At 38.3% G+C, this 10,640-nt stretch overlaps 1 protein-coding gene across 1 annotated transcript in view; it reads right to left on the bottom strand.

The window, feature by feature from the left end:
* Positions 1-661: 661 nt before the first annotated feature.
* Positions 662-10,640, bottom strand: part of ABCG5 (ATP binding cassette subfamily G member 5) — an 18,827-nt gene continuing 8,848 nt past the window's right edge. Inside the window, exons 9-14 of the mRNA XM_054819747.1 lie at positions 9,920-10,133; positions 9,453-9,658; positions 8,431-8,569; positions 4,582-4,767; positions 2,940-3,052; positions 662-1,772 (exon numbers count right to left, since the gene is read on the bottom strand). Coding sequence (XP_054675722.1) covers positions 1,576-1,772; positions 2,940-3,052; positions 4,582-4,767; positions 8,431-8,569; positions 9,453-9,658; positions 9,920-10,133 — 1,055 coding nt within the window. The 3' untranslated portion in view covers positions 662-1,575. The remainder of the gene's footprint in view (positions 1,773-2,939; positions 3,053-4,581; positions 4,768-8,430; positions 8,570-9,452; positions 9,659-9,919; positions 10,134-10,640) is intronic.

Raw genomic sequence — 10,640 nt, 5'->3', positions numbered from 1 at the left:
TTGTAACAACTTTGCACAGAATTTAGAAGATGGACATTTCTGTCAAATATTCAAATGCTAGGAAGTCAGTCTAATCAATTTGGCAGATACTTGGTTAGTGGTGGAAGTATAATTGATTCACGTTCAGCCTAAGCTGGTGAGATGCCAGCCTAACCAAAGTAGGGCTTTTTGTCCACAGCCATCCTCACAGTTATGAGATGGCCTGAGGGTGTTGAGAATACACAAGACAAGATATAGATTCAAGCCAGAGGTGTCTCTTGAGAGCTAAGACTTCTTGTTAGAGAATAAATGCCTGAACAGTCAGATCATAAGATGTTCCCTGATGAACAACCCTACATGCACATAAAAATGGGAAAGACAAAATAATGTGGTATCTTTCCAGCTCTTTACAGTTATTTGTTATTTTGAACATATTTGTTCACCAAATGTTTTTCTGATATAACGTTTGTATTTCAGAATATTGTACCTAAAGATATTGGGAAAAAATGTTGGCCTTGCACTTAAGTAGAGAACTTGCATTAAAACTTGAGGATTTCAAATTCTTTGTAACAAAGTGCATCATTGCAAAAGTATCAAATTAAACTAATTCTATTTTTATGGAATTTCAAGATACAAATATACTTACCTCCTTGAAGAAAGCTGTAGCTATCCCTCTATAATAAATAACTTCTTCACTGAACATGAAAAGTTATAAAATTTAGGAATTCTGTGTCTGTTAGGCTCTCAATTTTGAGAGGTCCTTATATTTATTAAATGGATAAATTAGACTCTTTGGGATGTTAGTGAGCCCATAAGAATAATTTCCAAAGATGCAAACTGCATTGCTTCCAAGAACCAGCAAACAACTTTTTTTTTTCCCCCTAGTTAAATTGACATTTTATTAACAAAAATTTGTTCTAGTAATTCACAAACTGCTTCCAAAACAAGGTTTAGAACTTGAGAATGAAAAGAAGGAACAGATATAAATGTCTTCTCTGATTTACCATCATTTACAAGACAAAAACACTATAGGGAACTTTTATATTGCTTAAAGATTCTGTACTCATTGATTGTATAATACACATAAGATTAAAGTGGAGTGATTTCTTAATTCTGTCTTTACGCGTATTTGGTTTGTTCCCTTTCTACATATCCCCAAAATGGTATCAAAACAAAGCATAGGAATTAAAATGCAATTCTAGAAAAAAGATTTACTAACCACTGTACCCCTCTGCTTATTGGTAATGGTTGAAAAACAAAACAGTGGGGGAAAAAAATTAGAGCACCATTGCTACATTGTTAAAAATTGGCAGCTGACTAAATAAAAGTCAAAAAGTCCTTTAAAACATGTAATACTGTTGATTACGGCTGATTTAGGGAGTGGGGTGGGAATACCAATAGCAGGAAGCCATTCACACTCTAAGAGAACGTTGTTTTTCAAGATGGAAAACATCCAGTTAGAAACACACATGAGAAGATGAATGTGTTTCTATAGGTATAATCACTTAAATTCTATCTAAAATCCAACAATTTAAGCCTTCAACCACAGTAAAGTTAAAAGTGTAGTATTAGACATTGTTAGAACAGCTACTTTTTTTATTGCCTGCTAATGATTCTCTCTCTTATTTTGAAGCTCAGAATTGCTATAATGACAAGTCCTGGTAGAAAAGCATAGAGTATTAGGAAATCAGTTGTGAACCAGGACAATGCACCAGGAAAGTTTTGTTCAATGAATTGACCGCCATGAGAGAAAATGCATGCAGCATTAATTGCAGTGGAACTGTTGGCTCCACCTGTTGAAAGAAAAAATTCATTTCTTTAGTAGGTGAATCAGTAAAATGAAAACTCAGGCTTCAGTATCTAGCACATACATTTAATATACCTAGCCCTAATATTTTTTAATGATGAACTATACCCACAGCAGTATTTCTCAGCATTTTGGAATAAAACCAGACAAGCCATATGTGTCTGCAGTTAATCTATGCCGTATTTTTGATGGGGAAAATAAAGGATCACTAGGAGCTCTCTGTTTTGTTCGTGCCAAACAAAAGAAGATTTGTGGCTCTTCAGACACAGTATCTGGTGGGGCCGCAAGAAGCAAGGTGCCCAGTGTGGTAGGCTTACTCTGTTCATATTTGTTGAGTGCTTCCAAAATTCAAGCAATGGAGACACTCTGAAGGGCACATTAAAAATCAGCTGTTTATTATTACTACCAAAGTTACGGATTCATTTTCCAACAGTTGCCATCTATGCTCTTGTAACAAAGAGGGACAGGACAGATTAATGGATAAAGAATCTAGAGCCTTGGAGAGGCGCGCAGACACCTGGCTACAAAGCCCAAAAAACCTCAGGGCAGGTCCAAACCTGCAAGTTTTACCCCCATTGACGGACATTAGCTACAAACCCTGCCAACCTGATTGATTCTCATGTTTTGCCGGTTACTTTGCTCACTACCAGCAAAGCACAGCCTGACAGATCCAAGCTGCTCAATATGTGCCACGGTAACATATTTGAAGTGAAGCCTCACTAGTATTAGAGGAAACATCTGGTCAGGTGTTACCTGTCAGTGCTCCCTGCTCTGATGTTTGATCTCATATTGTGCAATTCTATTGATCTGCTATTTATGTAACGCTGCTCTGATAAGCACATAACAGGCTTCAAAGTTTACCTTCCAAAATGACCCCGAGGGGGGGGGATAAAAGAATAGATGAAGACGAGAAAGATGAAAAACTGAAAGCATGAGAAACACTTGAAAAAGAAGAGCCAAACTTTTGTCTAGCTTGCTGATAAGGTGTAATACTAAGTCTTTACTAATTAAGAAGCATTTTTCAACAACTCACAAGTCATCTTTAACTTATCAAGATACTTTTATTGTAAGTAGAAGGAAAATAAGCTTCAACATCTCATTAAAATGATTTACAATGGACTTAAAGGACTTTTTTTTTTTTTGGAACACTTACCGCATGTGAAGTTTAAGCCATAAAATTCATTGACTATAAGAATCTCACTGCTGTATTTTTGAAAGGTAAGATAACTGAGAATTTTAAAAGGTGTCGGCATGTCTTCAATGGTCCTTAAAGAAACAGAGAAGTTAATTTGGCTTTTGCTACATTCCAAGAGCCAATTCTACCTGAAATTAAAACAAGTTCTCATATTTGGTCATAGCCCGTTACAGATACAGCCAAGAACTGTTTCTGTAGGGTTTTCAAATATAAAGTCCATTTTTAGTGCTAAATGAGAGAATACCATGGAGGCTGTCTCTTGACTTTGGTACAGTGTCATAACATTCAGCCCTGACTTGTTTACAGACCATCACAAATAATTCTATGAAGTTTGTTGATATTCAAATTGCAGTGATAAACTGAACATGACAAGACCCAATATAAACTTTACTTCCAAAAATGTGTTGCTTCCAGAGTAAGAAACCACCCCCCCATACACTCCATCTTCAAACCCAAAAAAGACTGAATATCAATTCACCAGAACAATACCAACTATACAAAAATGAAGCAAAGAATAATGAGAAGAGAAACAGAGTATGAAAATTTTGAAATAACATTATTCAACAAGACTGGGGAATTTCTGCACCTAAAATACTTCAAGGCTTTATAATTAAACAAACAGAAGGAAACAGCAACCCAAGTCTCAATGCTATTTTTCATATCCTTCATTGCCTATGAAGTTTAATCATCAAAGAGATTCACAATATTAATTAGCAATGTCTCTACTGTAGAATAAGGTTAGAAACCACTCTAATACTTTTAAAAAGTTATCATTAAGGCATTAGACTACAGTAGCAGGAACAACTTGACGTCATCTTTTGTTAGGCTTACTTCATTTTCATTGGAAAGACCTCAGGTGAGCAGATCATATTTACTCAACATCTCAAGAAATTTTTTTTGACAATTTATTATGTTTCTCAAAAAATAGTAATTTCAGTATTGACAAATACAAGAGGAAAACCGTTCAAAGTTCATGCAGTTACAATTCAAAAACATTTATTTGCACAGTAACAGAGCAAGTGGATCATAATTTTCTCGCATATTTACTACACTACTTTTTTATTTATTATTTTTGTGTAGTTCTTCAGTCTGCACAGGTAGAAAAAGTGTCTGAAAAGTTTAATGGATAAACTGGAGAATAACACTAAGAAGATAGTTGAGAACAACTTTTTTTAAACCATCATTCCCAGCGTTTAATGTCTGGTAAGTTCCAGCGGTTACTAGAAGTTGTAGGAATTTTTTTGTTGGTTTTTTTTGTAGACTCCTTTAATGAGGACAGCATTTCACATCACAATGTTGGCATAAGTAAAAGAATTTAGCTGAGCCGATAGATATTAATTGCTTAGTTTTTTCTTCAATTTATTTGCAAAAAGTGAAAAAATCTTTGTTGATATCTAAAGTTAGTTATTAAGTGTCTTTTGTGTGTGTTTAATACAATGACATGATTAGGTAGTTCTGCCTCTGAAGGATCACAGCTGCACTTTCCTCCCATTGCTACCTGTGCAATATTGTCCTTCTGCAATACAGACCGTTCACAACACTCTTCTACATGCAGATTATTTTAACATTACCACCATAATGAAATAAAACATTTTCCTACCTTACTAGTCCAGTTCCCGCTATAACACCTGCTGAATTAAGTAGCACCACTCCGCTTTGGACTATATTTGGGTTTTGAACCACACCAAGTATAACAAGTGTTAGTAGTTCACCAATTATATGAGATGCTAAGACAACAGCAAAGAAAATTCCAAATCTGGAAGCATCGGGATACAACCCTGCAGTCCTGTACAAAAATGAGCAAAAGAACATTTAAAAAACAGTGGTTTGGTACTAAACTTGGAATGCAGCCCTTATTTATGGTTTTGTGTTTTGTTTTCTTTAAGGTTTGTTTGTTTGTTTTTTGAATTATAGCTCATTAAGTGAACAGTTTACATCTTAACCCTTAGTATGTTGTTTGGAGCCTTAACAAAAAGGACATCCACTTAATGTTGTGACCTCAGTGCAGATATATTAGGTTTTCTCCATCTAGATTAAAGAAGGTTATGTAAAGATGTAATTATAGCAGCAATCTGTGTTGCTTCAAGATAACCACCATGGTTTCTACAATCCCTTAAACTAATATCCTCCTCCTTTTAGAGTCTACGCAGTGGGAGTTTTTTATGTAAGTCAGTGACATATTTAAAGAATGTCTTTATGCAGATAATTAACAGATGGAATTTTGCCCTTCTGATACTATGCATGCAAATGTAAAAATGAATATACTCAATTAAATGGAACGCTAATTGAAATCACACCCATGTAATTCATCCAAATGCAATTTCCTCCATATTCCTGTGCTCTTTAATACAACACGCTGTTCCCAGCTTTTCCCTAACTCACCTAAGGAAAGAAAAAAGTCCCCCCCAACCTGTACTAAAGATTAAAAAGTTAAGAGAGGACAGCAGTTGCTTGGCAAACTTAATTCAGCTTTACTGTGTATATGACAGATGACAAAACCTTTTATTACATGGTGACATATTACTCTTTTTCCAAAATACCTCATACCAAAATTGCCTCACGCTAGGTACAGAGTGCATGCTTTGCTTAGCTAACAAGCAGCTATTTTCTTTTTAATTGAATTTTTAATTTTCATTTTATTTTCTTTTTAATTGCAAAGGCCTATGCCTTTTTTTTTTTTTAAATCCACCATGTTTGAACATAGTCTTAAAATAGAGGTATTAATTTTCTTACAGTTTCCTGTAGCATTTTTTGCATGGAATACCAAAATAATCTCTATTATAAATAGATGGCTGAAAATTGACTCTTTGAGCATTAAACATTCACCGAGCTACCAGGTGTTTAACAACCCTTAATCACAGATTGGTGCAGAAGAAACTAGCGAAAAAGTATCACTTTCTCTGAAGCGTTCTAAAACTTTACACAGGGCTATGTAGATACAGACTAGTAAATCTGGGATAGGAATAGAAAGAGAAGAACCTAAAAGAGAAGAGGAAAAACCCCCAAACCCAACCAACTCAGAAGAGACTGTATTACAGCAATAGAATGGTAGGATAATGCAAACTGTCAGAACATTTCCCAGAGGTTATCTTTAGCTAGAAAAAATTGCATAAACAGAGTACATTTACTTGATTGCAAAAGTGGCTGTATTTGCTCTTGGCCAGAGCTGTCTTGTGTCTCATCAGGTGAGTTTGGGTCTGTGTGACCCAAACTGTCTGACGCTACAAACACAAACTCTGAGAGAGATGGCTTGTAAGAGCACACACCAGAGGCTATCAAAGCCTCTCCAAAAGTTAGCCCATCCAGGACAGTTTAGCCCTGCACAGATACAATCTTCAAAATTTCATAGAGAAACTGCTTGCCCTAAGTGGTCTAAGGTGAAATCACTGACAATCCCTGATAGCTTCCAAACAACCACAAGATAGCAAAGATATGCAGAGACTAATATCAGTAAATATTATCCATTAACTGGAACCACACTCTTTATTGTTGATTGTGTTTGAAGCTACCAAAGCACAAGGGCAAAGTCTCTGCCCATAGGAATTTCCTGTTTGTTAAGGAGTGTGCATGACAAACGGTGGCTCGCGATCTTCAGGCAGTCCACAAACCTTCCCTCATTGAAAAGGTGCTTTCCGAAGGGGTGCCTTCACAGCAACCAGCTCACTAGCAGGCAGAAACAGAAGGGCTCTGGTGAGCACAGTGCATCCTCTCAACGCTTAGTGGGAAGAAGAGTAATTTCTGCTTGTCTGTGAAAAAGCACTTCTCAGGGAGCACTGCCTGAAGCAGGCAGCACTGACAGCTTGCAGAAATAAAAGCCCGGGTAGCAAAGGGTGCACAGAAAAAGGTGGCCTTGCTTGAACAAAACTGCTTCTTTTAATAGCAGCACCAAACTGCAAAAAGCCAAGCCATGCATGCAAGTCCTCACATCTGGAGGAGCAGAAATCTCTGCCTTGGATCTTTTATCTTTTCACCGGGCAGCTGACAGTTACTGAGATCCCAAATGGAAAGAATTAAGTAGATGCTGAGCACTTCCTCTCATTACCAACTACAGACCAGGAGGAGGTAGAAAACAGTGATCTTTTTGCCCAAGTTTTTCTAGATGGGAAAACAGCTACTGCAAAATTCCCATGGCAGACTAGCTCTCTGTGCAGAAGTTCTTATTCAGTAGTCCAAGTGATTTGGTGCAGTTTTACTTCATCCATTTTCAAACTGCCCGAGAGCATCTTACTGCAGAGTAAGAGCACTAACGTGCACAGCTATGGCAGAATAGCTCCTGCATTTTATATCTTTTACAAGGGCCTATCCATTTATAGTTTCTCAACAGCTAACCAGAGAATGTGCATCCAGGACACAAACCAAGCCTCCTATTAATTTGTGCACATTTTACTGTAGACTGCCATCTGATTGCAACTTTACTATCAATCGTCACACGAAAACAAGAATTAACTTTTGTGCACTACACACCTCTCCTTTCATAATTAGGAAAACAAACAAAAAAACCCCCAAACAAACCAAAACAGAAAAAGATTGAAGGATAGAAATCGGTCCTTATTAGTTTGCTGTTGGCTTACATAAGCAGCCATGGATTCTGTTGAAGGTGAGAAATCAATGGAACAGAAATGAAGGAGAGCAGACCTATATGATAGATAATGCAATCAACAGATGACATGTTTAATCACTCCATTCTGAGGTATGATTTCACAATGATGCGAGGAAATTAATCTAGTAGGGGGAAAAAAGCAAGCTTTACAATCAAACCCTTTCTCCCACTACCAGAAATCCACCTTTGTGCCTTTCACTGGAGAATGGAAGAAACGGGACCAGGTCTCACCACTTCCATATGCTGTAGCTAAACCCCAAACATCCCAGGAAATAAGCTCTTACTGTCACGTACCTACTGTTGTCTTCCTCAATTACGTTTTTTCCACCTCTTATTTCCTATCTTTCTAAATCTAATGTGAAATAACAGTTCCCAGTTTTGGTATGACACAAGAATGATAAATGTCCCAGGCCCATTAGAACTTCCCAAGTTACCTAGAGAACTGATTTTGCCAGTCTTTCTTACGCAGTGTTTTAACATCACCTCTTTGTGTGTGTGTGTGTGTGTGGTGCGCGCATATGTGCATGCAAAGTTTGACCTACCAGAAGTAAAAAGCCTTCCTGCAAATACCATGGCAGTGCTGAACAGATCCTTGGCAAGACTGGCAGGTTCTTATGTGCCACTCAAATCCCTGATCTTATTTAGCACCTCTTATTAGAAATTTGCACCAAGTCTTGGCACTGCCTGAAACAGAAGGGCTAAAATTGTGTCATCTTTCCGTGAGCTTTCCCTGTAATCATTCTGAGAGACGATAGCAGGAAGCCACACCAGGAGGCCTTTTGCTGACATGGGAATTGAAATTGGTAACAAAAAGAAAGTAACAACCCAATAGATGGTACGAGTGCTTACCAGTATATAAAGGTGCTGAAAATTGCCACGCTGATGACACTGAAGGGCAGGAAATGTACTATATAAGCTAAAAGCATTTGCCATTTCTTATACAAGCCATCTTTACTTTCTTGGTCACTGATAGCACGTAAAGGTGGGACTGGATTAAATATATAAGAAAGAAATTAAATCACCGTTGAATAAAGAGACTGAGGCTTGTTGCTAGCAAAAATGATCTGAAGCGCAGAGACAACTTTGAGAATATATCAGAAACATTCTGTCTAAACCAGTCTGATCACTTTTTCCCCGCTATAAACGCAAAACACATTCCCTGCAGATTGCAAAAGTCAGAAAGCTTAATGAAAGAGGTCTGACTAGGCAGCATGCAGGAAAGTTCTCTTTTTGCAGATATAAATTAAAAAACATGAAAAAACTGCTGTCGCTGGATAATTTCTTGAGGTGCTCTGATCTCAAGGTGATAACAGCAGTGTATGTTCCCGACATGAGCAGAACAGTTTTTAGGGCTGTAAATAGAAACTACCGTTGGTCTTAGTATGGCAGCTGTAAGAGAAACACCCTGTAAGAAAAATGAAGTCATCACATAATACTCTTAAATCTAATTATCCTCAATTGCTGTCAAAGCTGTTTTGTACTTCCATCCTTTCCATGTCTTTGGTTTTGATCTCATGTAAGATGTTAGCCACAGACCTAGACTTCGTCCTGCCTTTATAATGCGACATGCAGGAAAGTTAAGGGCTGTTGCACAGCTCAAAATAAAGCCTGCATACACAGGCCAGCTGAAAAGGGAGAGGCAAGGATCAGGGCATATTCCCTCATTAAGTGCAGTGAACCTGGAACCCCTCTGATGGGCTAATCTTTTTCTGTGGTGTGAAGCTTGCTGTTGCTTCGCCTTTGAATTTCACGCTTCTGACGTTACCTAAAACTGTTAAGATCCTTTAAATGACTATCCCCAAAATAGATTTTTTTCTATTTATAGTGTCAGCAATACTTGCTGCTGCACATAATAGAGGATGGAAACTCACAAAGAGCAACAGCATTCAGCATCCCTGTGTAGGGGGGGGCACTCACGCACTGGTAGACAAGCCCCACGCGATCCTGCACTGCTCCTTTTACCAGGTCATTCCTTAGTCTAAGAAGGAAAAATGCTACAAACAAGCCAAATAACAAATTCTGGAGGAGACGCATGATGATGCCCATCTTATCTCTCGAGAAGTTTCTTGTTGTCCTCCTGATAATGAAACAAAACAATAACAATGTACTTGTTAGCTATGACTGACCACATGCTGGTAGGGTATTTAGCTTTTAACAAATCTTACACACATAGTGTCCACAAAAAGGTAATATATTAAAAAAGACAGAGACAAGTACAATGGTAGATCAAAATAACCAAGGAAGTGCATATATATATATAGGGGGGAAAACCCCAAAAGATTAGTGGATCGGAAAAAAGATTTTTCTTTTAAAAAGGGGAAAGAAAATAAAATCTTACCGTAAAAGAATCCATAATTTGTAAAAGGCACTGGGTGACTCTCTGTTTTTGAATGGTATTGGTGGCAGCTCTTTCATACACTTTGTTCTTTCAATGGCTGCCAGTACTTTGCTAAAGATCTCCGAGTTTTTGTAGGCTGATACAATTACCTGAACCCTACTGTAGGTTTCGAGTTCACGTTCCTTGCTTCGGGTGTCCACAGATGTCAGATCCACTGTAAATTTACAAAGTCTTTACTACATATACACACATCACTTTCCCTTCATGCCTCTTCCCCACTTGCAACTGACCTTTCCTCGTCTCTATCCCAAAATCTGCAAAGAATCACAGAATCACAGAACGGTTTGGGTTGGAAGGGATCTCAAAGACCATCTAGTTCCAACCCCCCTGCCATGGGCAGGGACACCCTCCACTAGACCAGGTTAGGGCTTTCCTCAGAGCCTTCTTTTCTCCAGGCTGAACAACCCCAACTCTCTCAGCCTGTCCCCACAGGAGAGGTGCTCCAGCCCTCTGATCAGCTTCGTGGGCCTCCTCCAGACTCTCTCCAACAGCTCCATGTCTCTCCTGTACTGGGGCCCCCAGAGCTGGATGCAGTACTCCAGGTGGGGTCTCACCAGAGCAGAGGGGCAGGATCACCTCCCTTGACCACCCTTCTTTTGATGCAGCCCAGGACACAGTTGGCTTTCTGGGCTGCAAGCGCACACTGCCAGGCTCCCTGATT

This window comes from Grus americana, chromosome 3, assembly GCF_028858705.1.
Source record: "Grus americana isolate bGruAme1 chromosome 3, bGruAme1.mat, whole genome shotgun sequence".
Classification (NCBI taxonomy): domain Eukaryota; kingdom Metazoa; phylum Chordata; class Aves; order Gruiformes; family Gruidae; genus Grus; species Grus americana.
This window is presented reverse-complemented; position numbering and strand designations above follow the sequence as displayed.